The sequence below is a fragment of the Pongo pygmaeus genome, chromosome 2 (assembly GCF_028885625.2).
Source record: "Pongo pygmaeus isolate AG05252 chromosome 2, NHGRI_mPonPyg2-v2.0_pri, whole genome shotgun sequence".
NCBI lineage: Eukaryota > Metazoa > Chordata > Mammalia > Primates > Hominidae > Pongo > Pongo pygmaeus.
Window position 1 is genome coordinate 56817763 of NC_085930.1, and position 23900 is coordinate 56841662.

Sequence of the window (23900 nt, forward strand, 5' to 3'; positions counted from 1 at the left end):
AATGCTCCCCAATCCAGGAGTGGTTGTTCAACCAGCCTATGCTGTGTGTCTATAGAGGGCACGGATAATCCAAAGCAGCAGATGAAACACCTTATTAATTCTAATTGACTCTGGACTTTTTCTGTGCATTTGCGTTCCCTGAGTACAACCTGACTGACAGGAGCAGGGAGAGTAGGCAGCCAAGAAATGTGGCAGCGGAAGCCAGATTAAACAATTACAAGGGAGGGACAACAAAAGGGTGACTGACCAAGCAGATGATAAAGAATTGTTGACTTTGTAATGTGAACTCATACTGCGCAAAGCAATTGGTGAGGTGGAGCAGATGTGCATTAGAAACGAAACCAACCACTCGGAATGGTCATGGTCTCTGGATAACAGGGGAGCTTCATCGACTCCATCTTTTCCACATCTCTAATTAAAATTTTGATATTACTTAAGTCAGGCACATTGCTCTATTCATTCCAACATCTGAATATCCATTTTAAAGTGGGCTAGGCTCACCCAGAGGATGATATAACTAGATTAAGAGATGGTGTGGGGGTTTAGAACATTGGATTTTTTGTCCCTGTTTGTGTGACCTTCTGGAAAATCGCTTGTTTCATTTATTTGTTCCTGTATTCCCTTATTCGATAAAATCATTGAGCACCTGTTATAAACCAGGCTGTTTGCAAGACATTGTTGACATATTGCTATAGGCATCATTTTCCTCATTTGTAAATGCTCATTCTGGGATTCCTGGACTATCCTGATCACTGTGCTAATGGTAGGTAGAGATGGGGTCAGGCTCTGAGACCTTCAATGCTGTGCTTCAATGTTGAGGCTGCCTCAATATAAAAGATAAGGCTCTCCAACTTCCTTGGTCTCTATCTTTTTAAAGAGTGGCTCCAGATCACTGAAAGCATCTTTGCCATAAAAATTCCATGGAAATGAAATTAAGCATTTTAGTTTTATTTGTTGAAAATCTGTCCTTTAAAATCCTCCTAAGATCATTTTAAAGTTAATTTCTTATTGCTTCAGAGCACAAACTCACATATAGGTATGAACTAACATTTGATCTGTCGCAAGGCAGTAAACTAGGGTTTTTGTCAGGCCTTTCTCCCTGATTTGCAGTGTTCCCTGGCACACCCACCCCCTCACTAAGCAAAATTTAGAAGTCAACAGACACAAAATTGCTTCTCCCTTGAAATATTCGTCACACTTATTTTCAAGCGTCCAAGATATACAAGCTCTTTTCAAGCACACAAGTTCTGTTCCCTTCCAGGTCATCAAGTCAGCTCTCAGAAAAGAGTCTGATAGAGGGAGATTCAATTTCTACTCTGTCCATTTATAATGTGTGACCCAGGGAAAGTTCCCTAACTTCTTTGCCCTGCAGTTTCTTCATCTGGAAGTGAGGATAACAATATCTACTTTGAGTTGTTGTCCAGTTTAAATAAAATAATGGATGTAAAAATGCCCAGCCAAAAGTAGAAAATCAATGGTGGTTGTTATGAAAGCCTAGCAGAGGTGAAGGCTGGAGATTAAAGAGAAATGTCTACCATAGAGTGAGAGGTACTCCACTTATTCTTGGAATGAAGAACCAGGACCTTCAGTCTTTGTTGAGCAAGTGGCTCCTACGGAAGGATAGGATCTTCAGATTATTAAGCTCAGAAGTATGTATTATCTATCTGGGAGGACTGGCATTCCAAAAGGGGAAATATGTCATCCATATGCCAAAAATGGGAGGGCCCAGAACCCAGCTATAGGAAGAATGAATATGGAAGAAAATGATGAAGAAAAAGTCAGCTCCAGCCAGCTGTGGTGGCCATATCAGCAGATGCCACCATCAGATTACCTCCACATTCCCCCAGGAAAAGTTGACATTTCCTGGTCCTTTCCAAAGAAGGCGCAGTCCCACCAACAGGTCAAAATTAGTATCACAAAGAGGGCTGAGAACCTGAAGATGGAGCGTGCCTGCTGATCCAAGAACAACAGACAACTGGCTCCGGCTGTGATTAAAGTTGGTTGGAATTCACAGCCGGTAGAACAATGACCACATTAATGAACTGAACTTCGGCTTACCCTCCTGTTCCAAAGTCCTTCTTCCCTCCACACACACAGCCAACTGTACTATGGAGACTTATGGTGTTAGCACCTGAAGTGTTGGATGGCCTTGATTGCTGTTAAATAAACTCTAACATGTATGATTTGAAAATAGGATGCAAACTTGCTAAGAACACCAAATAAGAACGAACTATATTGTAGAGCTCCACATGGGCAGGGACAACATCTACATTCTTTACTGCTTTATATCAAGCATTAAGCTCAGATGCTTTGGTGTCCAACCATCCTGGTTTGCCTGGAGCTCGCCTAGCTTCCGCACTGAAAATTCCTGTGTCTCAGGAAATTGCTCGGTCACAGATAACCAGGGATGGCTTGTCACCTGGACTTGGCACATAATAGAAGGCCAATAAATTTTTGTCAACCAAAAGAAATGCATTAAATAAGTAGTATAAGTGTAACTGGAATTACAATGCAATAAGTTATATTAACTACTTTGGATACAAATCAGCCTCTAATAGATACCGGTTTGAAGTTGAGTTTGATGAAACCAGCATACTAGTTTGATGATATATAGACCAGTTTTGGACTTCTATACCTTCTCATTTCTGTCCCTTCTTTTGACCTTAGTGTGTATATCTGGGCAATTAGTCAGCAACAGGGCCACACAGTTTTGAACTGTCAAAATATGGTCAAACATGACTAGGATTTCTAAAGTTTATTTTCCTATTTATTTACTTTCCCATCCCATCTACATAGAAGCCAGGTGTCTTAATATGATCCATAGCATACACTTGGGAAGGAAGGAGCATTTGTGCAGTCAAAGAAATTCAACAATCCTTTACTGAGTGACTGCTCTGGGCACTGCGCTGGGGGCTGCAGGGCATTCAAAATGAGTGAAAAAGGATCCTTGCCCTTAGCAGCTCTCAGTCTAGGGATAGGATGTATGAATAAACAGACATGAATATTTATGATATGAAGCAGATGGGTATACTATTTTAATGATTTTAATTGTGCCCTGTATGACTACGAGAGAGGGAGGTTGATTTTGAGGCATTGTGGAATGTCCACTTGAAGGAGGTAGGATTTAAGGTGGGCTTCGAAGGAAGTACAGGACTTCAAAAGTTGGCTATTGGGCGGGGAGAATTTCTTTCCAGGTAGAAGGGAGAGTAAGGGCATGGGAATTAGTTGCATTAGGCCACTCACTACATAAACCTGACTAAAGGGACTTAACTAAACAGAGACGTATACAAGAAGCCCAAGGCTAATGCAGAACTTCAAGGAGCCATCAATGCCCCAGGCTTCTTTTCTCTTTCTGCTCCACCATCCTTAGCTTGTGGCTTTGTTGATCTGTGTTCCCAAGGTGGTTGTTCCACCTCAAGCCTCATGTTGTGCACAAGGCAGGAAAAAGGAGAAAGAAAAAAGGATAGGAAAGAAAGTGAAGAAGGAAAGAAAGGAAGGAAGGGTAGGGAGAAGGTGGAGCCTGTTATGAGGAGGGCAAAAATTTTCCCCAAATCCCTAGCAGACGTTTTCTTCATTTGTATTTCATGATAAGAAACAGGTTACATGGCCATCCCTAGCTGCAAAGGAGTCTGGGCAAGTGAGCATCGTAGCTGGACATATGGTCCTCCTGAATATTGTTGTAGTTCTGTTAGTAGCAAGGCAGGGCAGAATGGATTTAGGGTAGGTATCCAGCAGGGTCTGTGCCTTTGAGCAGAAGCCTAGAGATGAGGACAGGGCAAGGATTGCTGGATAAATGAGAGAATGAAGAGTAGAATCATGTACCTGGAATGAAGCAGGTGTGTGTGTGTGTGTGTGTGTGTGTGTGTGTGTGTGTTGAGGAGGGGGCAGGACAAGATGGGAAGGGATGGGATGGCTTTACAGTTGTGGGTAGAAGTCATCTGAAGAAAATAGTGGGAAAACACGTGCCAAATGCTGGAGATATGTGGCTTTAACCTGTCTCTTTAATTTCTCTGCAAAAGCTCCAGATCAGCCTGTTTCATGCTTCATGGGATGGTGTTCATCCTTTACTCCCATCTGCTTCCCTCCTCAGTCTCATGTTATCAAGAACCTTGGATAGGCTGGGTGTGGTGGCCCATGCCTGTATCCCAGCACTTTGGGAGGTTGAAGCAAGAGGATCGCTTGAGCCCAGGGGTTTGAGATCAGCCTAGGCAACATAGGGAGACCCTGTTTCTACAGGGGCCGGTGGGGGGAAAGAACTTTGGATAGTTGTATTAAAAATGCCACTTTCAAACCTGTACCTTCATGTCAGTATCAGAACATGACAGAAACACAGCTTTTTCTTTCTCTCAAATTCACCTCTTCTCTATATTTCAATTTTGCATTATTATTTATATATTATACTCATTGACTCTTTTATTTTCCTTGGGTACTATACAATATCAACCTTTCAGCATGAAACAATTGTGATTTTAGTTTTGTTAACTAATAATCAGGAGAAAAAATATACAGAAACATAATACTAATCAGAAGTATACATATATATTTTTCTATATATTTCTGATTAGTATTTATGAATCTAAAATCATATTTTACACACACACATACTCCCTCCTCCCCTACATATATTTTCCATCTATAGCAGTATTTTTTTTTTCTGGATAGACATTGAGACCTTATTTTATTGTCAATATATTAGTTTTCTTTTTTTTATTATACTTTAAGTTCTGGGATACACGTGCAGAATGTGCAGGTTTGTTACATAGGTATACACGTGCCATGGTGGCTTGTTGCACCCATCAACCGGTCATCTAATGCTATCCCTCCCCTAGCGCCCCCAACCCCTGACAGGCCCTGGTGTGTGATGTTCCCCTCCCTGTGTCCATGTGTTCTCATTGTTCAACTCCCACTTATGAGTGAGAACATGTGGTGTTTGGTTTTCTGTTCCTGTATCAGTTTGCTGAAAATGATAGTTTCTAGCCTCATCCATGTCCAAGCAAAGGACGGGAACTTATCTTTTTTATGGCTGCATAGTATTCCATGGTGTATATGTGCCACGTTTTCTTTATCCAGTCTATCATTGATGGGCATTTGGGTTGGTTCCAAGTCTTTATAGCAGTCTTTTTGAGAGTCAGACTTGTTCTTTAGCTTGGCAATTTCTTTTGTATCTTGGAGTGATTTTACTTTGGTCACTGTCTAAGCTACAGCTCTGATTAATTTTCCCATTGCTTGGCTCCAGTTTTGGTTTCTTTCAGGGTAATAGTTTCTGAAGAAAACAACCATTCTGAAGAGTAGTTGAAGAACCACAGAGAGCCTGTCAGTATTAGGGGAAGTTATAAGGTTGTTATTACTCTAAGTCAGGGGTCAGCAAACATTTTTTTAAAGTGCCAGATAATAAATATTTTTTACTTTGTAGGCCAAATGGTCTTTGTTGCAACTACTTGACTCTGTCCTTGTAACACAAAAGTAGCCATAAACACTAAGTAAATGAATGGGCACAGCTTTGTTCTGATACTTTATTTACAAGTCCCCTGCTCTAAGTGAACAGCAGAAAGAGATTCTCTCCCTTGAGCATGCTCTTTGTCTGTGTTTTTTCTTTTTGTCTTCATATCACCATCTTTCCTCCACACTTGTCTTTATTCCTTTTTCATCATAACTTCCCTGTTTCTCACTTTCTTTTTCACATCTTGGTCCTTTCTTGTCACTTGCTGCATGACATATCCTCCAGGATGCCTGGCAGATCCTCCTAGTCTCGTGGGATGACATCAGAAAGGAAACCTCACTCCTCCTTGGGGCCACTTGGTGACAGAGAGTTTCCTGGGATGACTGGATTGTGTGTCTGGCCACTTCTTAAGTACACCTAACTCTCTGTGGGTAGCTTAAGATATGTTTTAGTTTATTAGCTGCATTATTCCTCTGGCTTCCTGGGATCTGCCTCTCTGAGATGACTAAGGGGGTCTTTCTTTTAAAATGCCAGTGGAAACTGAGGCGTATTTGAGTGTTCTTTAGTTTGTTGAATTCTCCCATCTCTTCCGAATAGATGAAGGCTGACAGGGAACATGAGTGTGGCGTCTGTAAGGGCAACTTCCTGAGGATCTGTAGGAAACTGACATGATTTTACCTCCTGGAGATTTCCTCATTCAGGCAGGTTTTTGGTCACCACATGCTTCCCCAAAGACAGGATGAGAGTGAGTGGGCTTCCACTGCAGCAGGAAAGATTATAGAGGTCAGGAAGAACTTTGGGGCTGTCACAACTGTATATCAAGCAAGGCCAAGACCAGGGGATGTTTTGGCATTCCCTTGGAATTGTTAAAAGAAGAGGACAGATTATTTCCTGTCCTCACTCTAAACAGAAAATAGTGTGACAAAGGAAACAGCTTTCTGTTAGAAATTTCCTGTGCAGTATGGACTGAGGACTGGGAATCAAGATTTGAGACCCGAATATCTTCCACCAGCTTCCTCTATGCAGATCACCCTTCAGGGTGCCAGCTGCTCACTTCAGCAGGGAAAACACCCACCCTTCCACGATCCGATCCGAGTGATGCTGATATTCTTCTGGCTTCAGAATTCTCTATTCCTTTCTTTTTCTCTCTGCTGTGTCTTTCCCTCAGATTTTTAGCTATGCACAGCTGCTCCATTTTGAAAACAACAGAAAAAAATAAACATTTGGAAACTTGATCATCCTGTCTAGCTACTGTCTTCTTTTCTTTCTTTCTTTCTTTTTTTTTTGAGACGGAGTCTCGCTCTGTCATAGAGTGCAGTGGCGCGATCTCGGCTCACTACAAGCTCCGCCTCCCGGGTTCACGCCATTCTGCCTCAGCCCTCCCCAGTAGCTGGGACTACAGGCACACACCACCACGCCTGGCTAATTTTTGTTGTATTTTTTAATAGAGACAGGGTTTCACCATGTTAGCCAGGATGGTCTCAATCTTCTGAACGTGTGATCCGCCCGCCTCGGCCTCCCAAAGTGCTGGGATTACAGGCGTGAGCCACCGCGCCCGGCCCTTCTTTTCTTTTTCACTGCTCACTCTTCATGAACAGATAATTCCTCTTTGCTGCTTCCATCCCCTCAGCACACACTGGCCCCTGTCCTGCCTGTGGTACGGTTCTATCCTTTGCTTTGCTCCCTCACTCACCACACACTGTCTCCTATAACCCAGTTCTAGGCTCCTCTTTCTCTACTGAAGCTCGCTTAAAACCTGCCACTTACCCAAATTCTGTCTCCATGTCTTAATCCTTTCTGCCCCTCACTTTCCTGTGGCATCTGAAATGTTTGACCCCTGTCTCCTTCCTAACACCCTCTCCCCTAGTCTACATGGCCGACATATTCCTGTGACTTGTGTCTCTGGCCTATTGTTTCTTTCAATCATTGGCTTCACTTCCCCACTTTGCCTGGCCAGTTGGCAAGCTGTTGTAGAAATTCAAGACCATAGAGCTGAAGGCTGGGCTAGGATGGCATTAGAGGGAAAAGAGGGCAACGGATGTTCTTTCAAAGGAAAACACAGGATTAATGATAGCATGGATACAGGAAGTGGAGGAAGGGAAGGAACCCCACAAGTCTCTCAGATTCTAGTCTGTGAAATTAGAATAAAGAAGTCAGAGAAGTGGGGAGAGGTGCTGGTTCTAAGGCACGTTTGATTTGAGTAGAAAGCAGGACACACAGATAGATAATTTCATCCAAAGAGGAAAGTTAATGGAAGTGGATAGAAAATCTTTTATCTCATTCGTTCTTGGTGCTTCAACCAGCTCCTAGCTCCTTAATCAATATTCCCAGTTGCCAAGCCCTCTCTCAGCTGCTCTGCCAATTGGACATCACCATAGTAATTGGACATTACTAATTGCTGATTGGACATTACCACCTGGATGCCCATCATCACTTCAGGCTCCTAACATAGGTGAGGAAATGTGTGTGATAGGGAAACAACATGGGAACCGGCCTAGGACTCATGAATTCTGGGGTCTGCTGTGGGTCTTTGGGCAAGTCACTTTACTCTCTACTTTTCAGTCTTCTTGTTGTTGAAATGAGGGGTTCGATTAAGTAATATTTTAATCACTTTCCTCATCTTTCCCCAGATTGTTTTCTCCTCTCTCTCTAGAGGAAAAATTTCTCCTTTAGAAGCTGATTTTTCCTATTATGCTGTTGTTCTCTCTCGGTTACCTAGTGGTTCTTGGACTTCTGCTCACCCCGGCTCACTCTTTCCTGCCCACACCTGCTTCTTTCCATATATAAGGCATCAACACATGCTATTATGTTTCCTTTCTCATTGCCTTCCACAGCTTTCAGTCACAGCCACAGCTTCGTTGAAGTACTTCTACACTATTCTACGGACTCCAAACTCCTTCTTCCAGTCTCCTAGGCTCATCTACCTTCCGAAAACACTTCTTCCATCTTGTCCCATCCTGTCCCTTCCTTCCTTTAAATCTTTGAGTAGGGGCGGAGCAAAGGGGGTGTGTGTCAAGATGCCTTGGGAGCTGTTTCTAAATACATAGACCTGAACATAGCTCTTCCTTCCTCCACTCTGGCATTCTTATGCATCATGGGAAAAAGTTTCTCCAGGTGATGATTTTCTCCCTGTCTCTCTCACATCATTGTAAAGAATCCACATTATGAAAATTTAAATATTTTATGGACTATAAAAGTCCCCTCAAGATAACTGGTATTTCCTTGTAAGCACATGTAGCTTTATCCCATTTACTTAAAAAATGGCTTCTTTAAACAGTTCTATTGTGGTGTAATTGACATTTGACAAATTCCATGTATTTAAAGTGTGCAATTTGATCAGTTTTGACATAAGCATACAGCCATAAAAACCATCACTGCAGTCAAGAACATATCCATCGCCTCCAAAAGTTATGCCGTTCCCATTTACAACTCCCCTCTCTCTCCCTTCAGCTCCCAGTCTCCGATTCTGGTCATCTCCAGACAATCACTGATCTGCTCTCTGTCAGTATAGGTTACTTTGCATTTCCTAGAATTTTATAAAAATGGAATCACCTAGAATATACTCTTTGTTGTCTGACCTCTTTCACGCTCCATAATTATTCTGAGATTCATCCAAGTCCTGCATAGTATTCCATTGTATAGATATATCACAATTTGTTTATCTGATTGCTTGTTGATGGATTTTTGGATCACTTCCTGGTGTTGGCTATTATAAATGAAGTTGCTATGAACATTTGTGTGCAAATCTTTACACGGATATATGCTTTTATTTTTCTTGGGTAAATACCAAGAGTGGAATGACTGTGTCACATGGTAAGTGTATGTTTACCTAGTTAAGAAACTGCCAAACTGTTTTTTGAAGTAATTGTACCATCTTGCGTTTGAAGTGTAAGAGAGTTCCATTTTTGCATCCTCCCCTCATCCTCACCAGCACTTGATATGTTCAGGCATTTTAATTTTAGACATTCCAATAAATCATGGCATCTCATTGAGCTTTTAGTTTGCGTTTTCCTCACGACTAATAGTATTGAGCATTATCTCAAATACTTATTGCTGTCTGTATATCTGCTAAAGTGAGTGTCTAGTCAAGTCTTTTGCCCAGTTTTAAAAGTTGGGTTGTTTGTTTTCTTATCATGAAGGTCTGAGAGTTCTTTATATATTCTGGACACAGAGAGATGGCAGTGTGAGACTGACTTGGCCCATCATTGTTGCTTTGGAGATGGAGGAAGGGAGACACAAGCTAAAAAATGCAGGTGTCCTCTAAAAGCTAGAAAAAGTAAAGAAGTGGATTCTCCCCTAGATCCTCCAGAAATGACACATCCCTGCTAACATCTTGATTTTAGCCCAGTGGGACTCATTTCAGACATCTGACTTCTAGAGCTCTAAGGTAATAAAATTGTGTGGTTTTAAGCTACAAAGTTTGTGGTAAATTTTTACAGCAGTCATAGAAAACTAATACAGATTTTTCAATTATTCAAGCACCATTTGTAAAGACTACCATTTTTATACTGAATTCCCTTTGATTTTTTTTATAATTGAAAATCAACAATAGCAATTGATGATACACATATGTGTCTGTTTCTGGACCCCATTCTATTCCATCAATCTATTTGTCTATCTTTACACCAATACCACATTGTCTGGATTACTATAGCCTCATAAATATCTTGAAATTGGGTAGTGTAAGTCCTCCAACTCTCTTCTCTTTAGTTGTTTTGGCTTTTCTAGGTTCTGTTCATCAAATCAACTTATAAATTTCTACAAAAAAGCCTATTGGGATTTCATTGAATCTACAGATCAGTTTGGGAAAAATTAATGTCCTAAGGATTTTGAGTCTTTGCAAAATTCTGTGACACAGTATTTCTCTCAATTTACTTAGATCTTCTTTAATTTCCCTCAGCAATGTATTTTATCTTTGAGTGTATGGGTCTTACATATTTTAAAAATTAGTCTAAGCCTTCAAATTTTTATTTCCATGCTGCTATAGTGATGTTTTAAAATTTCAAGTTCTAAATCTTCATTGTTAGGTTATAGAAATACAATTTAATTTTTATATTTGTCTTATACCCTGAAATCTGGCTAAACTCGTTATTAGATCTACTAGTTTTAAAAAATATATATTTCATGGAATTTTCTAAGTAGCAATAATATCATCTTTGAATACAGACAGTTTTCCTCTTCCTCTTCAATCTGAGTGCCTTTAATTTATTTTTCTTATTGCACTGTACATCCAGTACATTGAATAGGGGTAAGAGTAGACATCTTGCCTTCTTCTGATCTTAGGGAAAAAGCTTGCTGTTAACTATAGATTTTTGGTAGATGTCCTTTATTAAGTTAAGAGAGCCCCTTCTATTCCTAGTTTGCTGAGAGTTTTGTTCAGAAATGGATATTGGATTTTTGTCAAATTATTTTCCTGCATCTACTTAGATGATCATATGGTATTGCTTTTTTAAATTTAAATTTTATTTTATTTTTTGGGACATGATCTGACTCTCATGCCACCATGTCCGGCTACTTTTTATATTTTTTGTAGAGATGGGTTATGCCATGTCGCCCAGGCTGGTCTCAATCTCCTGGGATCAAGGGATTTGCCCACCTTGGTCTCCCAAAGTGCTAGGATTACAAGTGTAAGCCACCATACTCGGACTTATATTGCTTTTTAAATATGGTATATTGGTTTCCTAGGGCTGCTGTAACGAAGTAGTGCAAACTGGGTAGCTTAAAATAATGGAAATTTATTCTGTCACAGTTCTGAAGAGAAGAAGTCTGAAATCAAGTGTTAGAATGGCCATGCTCCCTCTGAGACTCCGGGGAGAATCTTTCTTTGCCTCTTTCTAGCTTCTGGTGGTGGCTGTCAATTCTTGGTATTCTTTGCTGCTGCGTCACTCCAATCTCTGCCTCTGCCATTACATGGCATTTTTCCCTATGTGTCTCTGTCTTCTCTGTCTTCATATGGAATTTCTTTTTCTTCTTATCAGGACACCAGTCATATTGGATTAGGGTCCATCCTAGTGACCACGTCCAAATTTGATTATATCTGCAAACACCTTATTTCCAAATAAGGCCACTTTCACAGCTACCAGGGGTTAGGACTTTAACATACCTTTTTTGAGAATACAATTCAACCCATAACATGTGGTAAGTTACATTGAATAGTTTCCCAAATGTTAAACCAACCTTGTATATGTGGGATAAACCCACTTGGTCATGATGTATTATCATTTTTCTATATTGTAGATTTTATCTGCTAAAATTTTATTAAAAATTTTATTCCTAATAAATATTCCTAAGGAAGTAGTCTACATTTTTTTTCTTATATGGCCTTTGTTTAGTTTTGGCATCAGAGTAATGCTGGCCTCATAGAAGTAGTTGGGAAATATTTCCTCCTTTTCACTTTTCTGGAAGAGTTTTTGTGGAATTGATATTATTTCTTCCTTAAATGTTTCATAAATATACCAAAAAAGCCATGTGAATCTTGAGTTGTTTTGTGTGTGGGTGTGTGTGGGGAAAACTTTTAAGCTACAAATTTAATTTCTATAGTAGATAAATAGCTATTTAAGTTAGCAATTTCTCCTTGAGTGAACTTTAGTAGTTTGTGTCCATCTTATGAAAGTTGTCAAATTTGTTGGCATAAAGTTGTTCATAATATTCCCTTATTATTATTTTTACATTTATAGAATTTGTAGTGATGTCACCTCTGTCATTCCTGCTAGCAGTAGTTTGAGATTTTTCTCTTATTTTCTGATCAGTCTGGGTGGAGGTTTTTTGATTTTATTGATCTTAAAGAACTCACTTTAGTTTCATTGATTTTTTTCTTTTGTTTTCCTGCTATTTTATTGCCTTCTGCTCTGATCTTTTTTATTTCTGTTCTTCCACTTTGATTTCATTTGCTCTTACAGTAGAATAGGAGCTTATTGATGGGAGATCTTTATTTTCAAAATAGGTATTTAGCACTATAAATGTCTTTCTGCTTTAGCTGCATCCCACAGATTTAGACTGCCTTAGCTGCATCCCACAGATTTTTATGTAATGTGTTTTCATTTTTATTCACTTTGAGATTCTTTCTAATATCCCCCTTTGAATTCTCTTTTTTTGGTGGGGGGTGGCAGGGGACAAAGTCTCACTGTGTCACCCAGGCTAAAGTGCAGTGGCACAATCTTGGCTCACTGCAACCTCTGCTTCCTGGGTTCAAGTGATTCTCATGCCTCAGCCACCAGAGTAGCTGGGATTACAGGCATACGCTACCATGTCCGGCTAACTTTTGTGTTTTTACTAGAGATAGGTTTCGCCATGTTGGTCAGTCTGGTCTTGAACTCCTGGCCCCAGGTGATCCCCTGGCCTCAGCCTCCCAAAGTGTTAGAATTACAGGCATGAGCCATGGTGCCCAGCCTGTCCTTTGAATTCTTAGTAGCTCATGTGTTATTTAGAAGTGTGTTATTTACTTTCCAAATATTTGGGAGGTTTTTCTAGATTCTTTTTGTTATTGATTTCTAGTTTAATTCTATTGTGGTCAGAGAACATACTCTGTGTGATTTTTTTAAAAAAACCAACTTAGGTATAATTTATATACCTCTTCGCATGATTTTAATCCTTTTAAAGTTTTTGAGATTTGTTTTATGGCTTAGCGTGTGGTTTATCTTGACAAATGCTACCTGTGCATTTGAAAAAATGTATATCTGCTGTTATGGAGTGGAATATTCTATAAATGTCAGTTAGGTTAGGTTGGTTGATAGCATTGTTCAAGTCTTCTATATCTTTACTGATGATCTGTCTCCTTATTCTATTAATTACTGCATTTTACAGATATTAAATTGTCTGACTATAATTATAAATTTTTATATTTCTCATTGCAATCCTATCAGTTTTGCTTCATGTACTTTGAAGCTGTCTTATTAGGTGCAAACACTCTTAGGATTGTTACGTCTGCTTGATGAATTGAAATGTCCCTCTTTATCCCTGGTAATATTCTTTGCTCTGAAATCTTCTTTGATATTAATATAGCCATGAACAGTTAACATTTTAATAGAAATTGCCAAATTTCCTCTCAAAAAAAGTTTGTGTCATTACATAAGGTGTTCCCCCATTCTTGTCTGTATCTTGAGATTTTGATATGAACCTTCCTCTAAACATGTAATGTTTCTTCTGAATTGTGGGTGAGCTAATGCCTTGCCAGGCCACTGGTTCTTTAGCTGCACAATGGTGGCAATTCATTAATAGCAGCTCTGCCATCACATATGTGTGTGCGGGGGTAGGGGAGCAGACCAGGGGTTAGGCAAAGGATTAAGGGGAAGGAAGATTTTGAAAAGACAAATGAGAAGTATTTTCATTGTCAGAAAAGGCATAGGCAAAGGGGCATCTTAAGCCAGTTCAAGATACTGGGGCCAGATGAATTAGATCTCAGGGCAGTGAACTTGTGATGTCAGAGTCACTACAGAGGTCTGATAGATGTACTCAAGGTTGGAGACAGGTCTGATAGGTGTATCCAAGGTTGGAAACAGGTACTTTTTTTTAATGGGTGAAAAAAATTAGACTATTTGTGTCAGTGAAGAAAGTGATGAGTACAGGGAGCCAGGAAGTGTTCACTAAAAACTAATTTAATTCATTTTATTTGCTGCAAGGTTACACAGTTGGTGGATCTGCATAGGCCCCAGTTGCCTTGGCCCCCAGAGAGAGGTGGAACCAAACAGGTTACTAGAGACAAACAGATCCAGGAGATTCTGTCTGATGGGTTGCAGTCATCAACTTCAGACCAGTACCTGGTTTTCCTATTAGGCGTGTTTTAACACATGAGGTCAGGCCACCACTTCTCCATCTCTCTGGATGAGGCAACAGCGAACAGCGCTCAGCAGACCTTATTAAGTACTCAGGTCTTAAAGACCCTCTGTTTGGTGGGCTCTGTAGTCACTAGAACCATAAACACACTACTGGCTAATTATTGTTTAATTATTGCTTAAAAACTGATGGGCACAATACAATCACCGCATTAATTACCCCATACAGCATCTGTTTTCTTTTTTGCAGTCATCCCCATTCCTCCCCAGCCCCTCTCCCCACTTTAATTGAAATTCAGCTTGCTGTAACACCTCCTTCCTCCCGGCCAACTGGATCTCCATTCACATGAGGGAGAACAAAACCGAGAAGGCCCCAGGGATTAGAGAGTTTTGACAGCTGTCCAAGAGGAGCGCGGAGATACGGGCCAAGTACGGAGGCAGGACAGAGACAAACGAGGGACAAGAGAGTGACGGAGGGAGGGAGAGATAGGCAGGGAGACATCACAGGAGCATTAAACTGGACAAAGAGTCACAGAGACAGGCGGAGATGTTTAAAGGGGCGCTGAAAGGGGGAAAAGGACGAGAAAAGATAAAAAGGAGAGAAACTGTGGCGAGCTGGTGAGGAAAATGTGAGAGGCTCAGGAGGGCAGGGAGACAGAAGAGAGCTCGTCAGGAAGGAGGGGAAGAAAGGCCGGCCTCTAGGGACAGGTCAGTCCAGCTTGGGGACCGATCTGAAGACCTAGAGAGGGCGGGCGGGCAGCCTGGTGTTCCCCTCACACACCTGGGAGTGGAGTGGGCGGAGGAGGTGGCCGCGGGGCCGGGAGGAGCACCGGCGGCGCGAGCGGAGAAGCTGAGCGCGCAGCGCCGGGGCCGCAGAGCCCCCTGGACAAGCCTGGCGTGTGCCCTGCAGCCCCGGGCTCGCCCGGCGGCCCCGCCCCCTCCCTGGCCCGGGCTTTTCCTGCGGATCTCAGGAAGCCGGCCTAGCACAGCCTCGAACAATAGCTCGGGACTCGGGCTCCGCTCCCCGGGAGGCCGGCGTGGGGCCGCTGGGACTGGGGGCGTAGGCGCCGCCGGGGGACCGCAGCGAGCCCTCGGCCCCGGCCGGAGCTTCAGTTCAGCTCGGCGCTCCCGGGGTCATTGTTGGCCGGGACTGAGGGAGCGGGAGCCGGGGGAGGAGCTGGGGAGGCGGCGGCGGCGGCGGCGGCGGCGGCGGCGGGAGCCAGAGGGGGAGCCAGAGAGCGAGCGAGCGAAGGAGGGAGGTAGCGAGTGAGCGAGTGAGCGAGGGAGGGAGGAGGTAGGGAGACAGGGAGGGTGGGAGGGAGGAGGAAAAATAAAGAGGAGAGAGCGGAGCAGGGCTGAACAATAGAGACAGGCAGACCGGCGAGCAGGAGAGCCAGCTGCCGCTGCTGGGGGACAGCGGGCGCCCAGGCAGCCCGCACCCCGGCCCCGGGCCCCGGCCCCAGCCAGACAGCAGGCGGCCAGCGCCCTGGGGAAGGGGTACCATGGGGGAGCTGGCGGCAGGCACCCCCAGCCCGCCGCGCGCCTCCGCCTGAGGGAGGCTCAGCGTCCTCTGTCCCAGCCCCGCCGCCCAACGCCCGCCCTCCAAGCCCCGCGGCCGCCAGCTCTGCGGCCGCGGCCGCTGCGCCCCGCGCCCTCCGCCCATCGGGCGCCGAGCAGCCCTCGGCCCCAGGCTTCTTCGGCCCCCGGCTGCCCGCGGACGCCCTCCCACAGTCATGAACCCCCCTGAGGGAGCAGCGGAGGAAGGAGGAGCAACAGACTCGGACGTGGACGCCTTTTTCCGGACAGGTAAGCTGGGCAGGGCGCGGGAGGCCAGGGCTGAAGGCTGCTGCCTCGGACGCGGCGTCTCGGACAAGTTTGGGGAAGGAGGGCTGTTGCTGTCGCGTGCGTGTTGGGGGGCAGTGCCCCCTCGGCGTCGGGGCTGGAGTTGCCGAGATTCTGGTTGTTATGGCAGTGCTGGCTGCGTTTGGGGCGGGCGTGGGGGCTGGGAACTCCGCGCCCCTCCGCCTTCACCTCAGTTGCCGGAGTCTGTGTTGGGAAGGTGGGAGGCGGTCCCCTCGGACCGCCTTCTCCCGGAGCGCGGGGATGGGCGGCGTTGGCTCACTTTGCAGCGCGCCGCTCCGGCTACCGGCGTCCCAGCCCCTCCCTTGGCTCCCCCTCCCCCGTGCCTGTCAGCGGGGCTCCCGGCGGCCGCCCTGGGTCGGCACCCCTCCTCGCCGTCGGGGGCCCGGGGCCCTGATGTGCATAGAGGGGCGGCGGGGACCCGGAGCCGCGCCGGCTGCAGACTGACAGGAGCGGGGCGGAAGATATCGGTCTCGCCTGGTGCGTGTAGGGAGCTGGTCCCTCTGACTTGAGAGGCAGACCCGGCTGGGAGGGCGGTGGGCGCCTCGGACCTCCCCCTTGTCCTCCTCTTCAGTTCTGGGAACGGAGGAGCTATTCATAAGAATTACTCATTCCTGGAAGTGTGAGTTAGCGTCCTTCTCATACACACCCACTAAGTCTCTGCTTGCTGTGAGGTGTAGAGCCCTGAGATGTCTTTCCAGCTCTTTGCGCCCCTGCCATCGTCCAAGTCCCGGGTCCATTGCTCCTCCTGCTCCCTGGCTACACAGTCCCTCCCTAGAACCGGCACTGACCACCCTTATCTTCCACCACCTGTGGCCCTGTTTCTCTGATGGCCAGGGATTCCCCATCTCCCTGTACCTGTGGCTTCCACCAGCTTCTGTGTGTAGCTCCCCATCTCCCCACATGTCTGAAACGGTTTTGTCTGGAATCTTTGTCCCAAGGAGTCCAGTAAGTTACCGGGGCCCCATGCATCTGCTCTCCCTTTTGGAAAGTTGGATTAGAGGACATGAACTAGTGGGGGTCAGGGGTCAGGTTAGCTCTGGAGGGTCTCTGCACATCCATCTGTTTCCTAACCCTGTTACCTTGCCCTGGAGGTCATCTCTAGGGAAGGGGTGGGGTGCTTTGCGGGGGAGACTTGTGGTTTTGGAAGTCAAGACTTGATTGGCTCATATGTTCATTCTCTAGTTGATGTGCCGAGGAAAAAACTGGAGGACAGGAGCTGGTGCCAGGGTCTGGAGAAATCAGAGGGAGGCCCTGTCATTCTATTCTGCTTCCCAGGTCTAAGCCTTCTTTCCTTTTCTTTCTTCCTCCTTCCTTCCCTCCTTCCTCTTCCTGAGACATGGATTCTATTTTCTTTCTTCTCTCTCTCTCTGTCATACACACACAGCCCAGCACCCAAAAACATTGATTCTAAAGAGGTGGAATCTAGGGAAAAGGTGGTTCTGGGGGCTAAGTGATATCCAGAAATACTCATTATGAGGCAGAGGAGGGGAGATACGGGAATTCATAACTGGGACTAGAAACAAATTGACCAGTCAATCAAAAACCCAGCTGACCCCCCTTGCCTCCCAACTGGGGCAAAAGTCTGCATTTTCTTAGCTCTGAGGGAAAAATCTTGAAGTGTGAGCCTTCCCACCTTCCCTTTCTGGTCTCCACTTTTACCTTTTGGTGCCCACTCCTCTTTCCCCTTTCCTATCACCCAAACACTAGGTCCTGTTCATTTTCTGTTCCAGGCACCTGTGGCAGAGCTCAGTTCCTGGAGGCCTGCTTATTTCTGATAATAAATTCACACAGTGTTAATGGCCAATAATAGTCCAATGTGTTACTTTTCCCAGGGCCTTTCAAAACACAATGTGTGGCACACATTATCTAACCCTGGCTCAAATCACAGAATAAGTAGCAGACTGGGGTCAGTCTCCTGTGGGACTCCTATGTTGGGGATATTCTCCCTCCTCCTTGGGCAGCCCAGTGGCTGAGCTAAGTCTGATGTGCACTTAGTATCAGAGAAAGGTTAAGTCATTGGTGCATGAGGCTGGAAATGACTGATGACCTGTAACATGTTGCAAGAGGGGGTAGGTCAAGGACTACATCCACCGTGTGTGGACCTCTATGCTTGGCTCACTGACTGTCACCACACTGCTGGTCTCTAGCCTAGGCTCTTGCTGGGGATTCTTCTTCTTCTTTTTATTTTTATTTTTTGTTGTTAATTTTTATTTTAGGTTCAGAGGTACATGGGTGGCTTACATAGATAAACTGTGTGTCACAGGGGTTTGGTATGCAGATTATTTCATCACCTTGGTAATAAGCATAGTACCTGATAGGTATTTTTTTGTGTTTTTCTCTGTCCTCCCACCCTCCACCCTCAAGTAGGCTCCTGTGTTTGTTATTCCTCTCTTTGTGTCCATGTGTTTTCATTGTTTAACTCTCACTTATAAGTGAGAACATGAAGTATTTGGTTTTCTGTTCCTGCATTAGTTTGCTTAAGATAACAGCCCCCACCTCCATCCATGTTGCTGCAAAGGGCATGATCTTATTCTTTTTTATGGCTGCATAGTATTCCATGTTGTACATGTACCACATTTTCTTTATCTAGTCTGCCATTGATGGGCATTTAGGTTGATTCCATGTCTTTGCTATTGTGAACAGTGCTGCAATGAACATATGCATGTGCATTGGTGGAGATTCTTAAACTTAGAAAAGCCATGTTTCTAAACCTTCTCCCTTCTGATTCCCCATCTCTATGGAATATAGCACTATACCTGATAGGCTGTATAGATTATAAATATATTCTACTGAACAACTGAGAAAGCTTCAAACAAATTTTCAAAGTCCCTAGCACCAGGGTTACCCCTTTCTTTGTGATGGAAAATTTTGTATGCACAAGGACCAAATTGGAAATTGCTTCGTCAAAATTCTGGCATACTGTGCTTCTAATTAGGCATGTTTCAAATTATTCTGTCATTTTGGATCCTTGCTTGTCCTCTTCTGATCATTTTGGTGTTTCAATCTCTTGACCAATTGGTTAAGCTAGATTCCCTAAATCTCACTTCCCTGTGTGCACATGGACACAGACACCCCACCCTACCCAGCCTACTATTCTAGATTGGTAGACTCCAGATTGTCTTCTTGGGAATTCTCTGTTCCAAGCCTGAGAAAGTGTGTTACAATAATTTTATTGATCATAGTTATGAGGCAGAGGAGGGGAGATATGGGAACTGATAACTGGGACCAGAAACCAATTGACCAGCCAATCAAAAAGAACTTTTCAATTTTCCCCAGAGGCTTCTGCTGTCCAGGGTGCTGTGGAACACAAAAGAAATATTCAAAGTGGTCTCTGTCCTCAAAGAACTTTTGAAGAAGATTGACATTTACTGTTCAATTAGTGATTAATTGCTAAGCGTTGTGGTGCTATAAGTTAAAAAGTTGGCAGAACTACAGAGGAGGTGGAACTTAGGGTGGTCCTTGAAGGATGAATGGAGAATGGGGAGTGGCACATGAGAGTTTGGGCATTGAAGAGCCTGGGCTGACATAGAGGAAGATGTAGGTTAGTAAGGAATGGGAAACAGGATTGGAGAAGTGGGGCAGGGTCAAATAGGGAGAGTCTTGAAAGCACAAGGGTGGAGATTGGATTTAATTCTGGGGCAGTAGGGAGTCATTATGGATTCTTGAACAATGACACATCATGAAAAAAGTGGTGTTTGGAAAGGTTAATCTGGGATAATATGATTGAATAAGTGGAGAAGAGAAGGGTACAATCTAGGGAGGTGCAAAAGTGATCCGGAGCTGAAGGGGAGAAGCCTTGGTCTGGGTTGGTGGCAGAAAGGACGGGGAGTCAGGGATGCCACTGAGACACATTTTTAGAGGTATAAATGTGGGGACTTGTTGATAATCTAGTGATGGGGGAGAGGAAAATGAAGCCTATGAGGAAAATGAAGTTGCTGGGTTGAGGAGCCTAGAGGACTGACAGTGACTGATGAACAGGTGTGGGCTGGTTGAAGACAGGACCTGGTTTTGCAGGGCAGATAATGATGTTAGCTTTGGACATGAAGCATGGAAGGTGACTCAGGGAAATCCAGATGGAGTTGTTTTGTCAGCAGTTGGAAATGTGGGACTCAAGACAGGAGCATGGGCTGGAGGCTAGGGCTGTTGATGTTGATTTGGAAGGTTGGATGCAGCTGAAGCTTTGTGAATGCATCTGCTCTCAGAGGGAAGGAGTAGAGGAAGAAAGGGAAGGGTGGAAGTTAGATTTTGGGGTAGAAATTCATATTGCAGAAGTGGCAGTGGAGGAGACTTGATCCTGGAGACCCCAGAGAGTCAGTGTGGGCTCTGATGTGATGACAGGCTGCAGGCAGGTTGAGCAGGAGGAGTGCTGGGGGCATGATGAAAAAAAGATCCTGTGCACTCCAGGAGCACAGGATTAGAAGAGGTGTTCAGTGGAGGGATTTGGGGTGGTGAGTGGGAATCAGCTACTTGCAGAGTTTATCAGTGAAAGGAAAAAGAGGTGTGTGCTTAGCCAGAAGGGACGTTAGTATCCAGAAAAGGAATTTTTGTTTTTTGTTAGAGTCACAGCAGGTTTGGAGGTGGCAGGGAGAGAATGTGTGGAGAGGAAAAATTGAGGAGGCTAGAACGAGTGTAGAGTTTGATACCTGAAGAAATGAGATAAGAATAGGTTCCCTAACAAAAGTAAGAGCTTAGCTTTGGTAAGCAGCAGAGAAACCTTTTTCTTTAAGGTGCAAAGGAAAAAAAGTAAGAAGATAAATGAAAAGAGAGTGATGTGGAGATATTTTCTACCTCTGTCCTTCTGTTGAGCATTGGTTCTGTGAATCTAGACATTTTCAACTGAAGTGTTTGTGGTTATTTGGGCTTCAGCCAATCTCAAACTCAACTCTGTATATCTTTCCAGCTCCCCAAACTAGCTCTTCCTCTTGACTTTCTTAATTCTATAAGTGACACCTTCACTCTCCCAGTCATGATATTTAAAACCTTGGTATTGTCTGTGAGGAATCTCTTTCCTCCAACAAACCCTGTTGAATTATCTTTCATAGTTAGCCCTTGCTGCTCATCCACAGGGCATGGCCCCAGGCCAGGCCCCATATGCCCCCATGGACTCCTTTCCTGGCCCTCATTCTCATCCCTTGGAAGCTGTTCACTTAGCCCCACTCCAAATTGGACCTGCAGACACATTAAACTTCCTAAAGCACTACTTTCCTCACAGCACTGCTTGGTGCTTGAACCTTCAGTAACCCCCTAGTGCCTTCAGGGTCAAGTGTCGGCCTCACAGCTCAACTCCAGCCAGGCTGCTCTCCACACACTGCCCAAGGGGTCCTGCATTCACAGTCTCCTTGGATCAAATACCCCGGCACCCTCCAAATCCAACACAGTCTTTAAGACTTGATCCCTGCTTTCTTCTGGGAGCTTTCACAGCTCACGATGACAGCCCTTTGAATTACTCACTGTCTGTACTCATTTTCTCACTTCATCAGTATTGTATTGTTATTTAGCCTTTCCATACATGAAGGCTTGTCTCCCCCATTGAAGTTATTTGTTCTTTGGAGGTAAGAAAAAGGATCTTTTTAAAAGCTTGTGATTAATCAAAAAACACCTCCTCACAATATAAATCAAACATGGCAAAATATAAGCAGCTATTGAATCTAAGTGATGGTTTGTTTGTATTCACTGTATGATTTCTTAAACTTTTTTCTTAAATAATAACCCCATCACATCTAGACAGGGAAACTTAAACTGTTGTCATGTCCAGATCATATAGAAGGGAGATTTGGGAATAACAATCTATGTTTGTATGCGATTCCTTGAGTAAATATCACCGCCCAGTCTGTACATTGCCAGGTACCTAAAAAGGGAGTCTCTTACTTCCTGAGCTTTCTTTTGCAGCAAAGGAAAACATCTTTTTTTTTTTAAGTTATGTTTGATGCTCCAGAGTGTAAACACGAGGCTTAATTTAATGCTTATTGTCCCTTCTTGATCTCCTCCACTTTCACCCATTATGAACTGGGCTTTTGGTCACATCATTTTTCAGGAGCCTTTGGGGGAGTATTGGGAAGACTGTGGTTCTGGAGAGGGAATGTTGTTAATATTTCTAATGCTATATTTTTATAGGCTATTTCTACTATTAATATATTTTAGAACATATCAGTGACATCCAGGTCTACCTCTGTAAGATTTGGCAAGCTTTGCTTCATCCTTGTGCCACAAATCACCAATAACTTTATTACTGGTACATACTGTCCAGTCATATTTGATAATCCCTTGAGGGATGAAAGGAGTTTTAGAATAAACTGAAGCTACAGAAAGAAATTAACTGAGAAGTAAGAAAATCTTCCTGACTATAAATAAAATCAATAAAACACTATAAGGGGTGAACTAGAGGTTCTTCTTAGATGTTGGAAATGAACACTTTTTACTTTCAAAGTTTTCTCTGGTTCTGGTATTTGATAGTTTACTGCTGGAGGTGGTCAGTATGGTATAGCCCAGTGGCTATCAACAAGGGCAATTCTCCCCCTCCCACCCCCCATCATAGAACATTTAGCAATGCCTGGAGACATTTTTTTTGGTGTAATAACTTGGGGAGGGTTTGCTACTGGCATCTAGTGGATAGAGGTCAAGGGTGCTGCTAAGCATCTTACAATGCACAGGACAACAAATAATTATCCAGCTCCAAAATGTCAGTAATGCTGAGATGGAGAAACCCTGGTATAGCCAGAGGATGATAGGCTTTGGATGGAATAGGTTCAGCACTAACTAGGGATAGGATCTTGCATTAATTGTTTAATATCTCTCATCCTCATCTTCTGCAAAATGGGACTGATAAAGCTTGTTTCACAGGTTGAGAGTATTAAGTAGGAAAAAAACATGTATGGAGCATCTAGTGGTCTCTGACACAGTAGAAGCACAAGAAATCCTAGTTATCCCTGTTGTTCCTGCTGTTTTAATTATTAATTGAATGTGATGGACAGAGGCTGAAGGTCTCTTGAAGGCATGCTGGGCAGGGCTTTTGACATGGGATGCGAGAGGGTGCCAGAGAGGCAACATGATGCAGTGCAGGGATCCTGTGTGTGGCATCAGAAGGCTAGGTTTTGGGCCTTGGCTCTCTTTCATTCATTCATTTAATAATTTGTTTGAAAAATATTTATCAAGTGTTTACTATAGTCATGTACCACGCATGCTATGGGAGTATATAAAGCCATTAAAAAAAGAATGTAGAACAGGAATGGAAATGGAAATAAACATACCCCCTCTGGGAGCACTTGGATATAAGGGGTTAAAAGGGGAGGGAAAAGTCTATGAAGGAGGCTGAGAAGGTCAGACAATAGAGCAGGAGGTAAACACTCCATTTTGCTCTCTACTTACATGAATAACTTGGGCAAATGACTTTAACATCTGTGTAAGATGAGGATAATAGCCCCCCTGCCCCGACCCTTCCCTTATAGAGCTGCTGAGAGACTCAAATAAGATACTGTATCTGAAAAGTTGTACAATACTATCCAAATATATGTAGATCTTTCCAAATTGAACATTCTATTACTCTAAGTGCTTCTTCTGACAAGTATTATCTTATTTAATCTGACTTCCATGGGACCTTTCCAGTCCAGGAAGAGATGCAGTTCTTCTCATTTTGGTTTCCCAAGGGGACTGGATGGGGCACTCTTTTACAGCAGGTCAGGGGACCCCTGTTTTCTCCTCCTCTGCATAAGTAGAAGAATGCCAGTTCCTGTCTGGGTCATGGGGCATGTGGCTCGATCCATGTGGAGAAGGTTCTTGCTTCTTACTTCTGCTGAGCCTCAGGTGTGCACAGAGAATCAGGCCCTTCC

General features: G+C 43.8%; 1 protein-coding gene across 17 annotated transcripts in view; it reads left to right on the forward strand.

The window, feature by feature from the left end:
- Positions 1–15538: 15538 nt before the first annotated feature.
- KALRN (kalirin RhoGEF kinase) overlaps positions 15539–23900 on the forward strand; it is a 700623-nt gene continuing 692261 nt past the window's right edge. For all 17 annotated transcript variants that reach the window (XM_054480931.2, XM_054480928.2, XM_054480929.2 and 14 more), the window contains exon 1: positions 15539–16017. In XM_054480931.2, the coding sequence (XP_054336906.1) occupies positions 15945–16017 (73 nt within the window). In that variant the 5' untranslated portion in view covers positions 15539–15944. The remainder of the gene's footprint in view (positions 16018–23900) is intronic.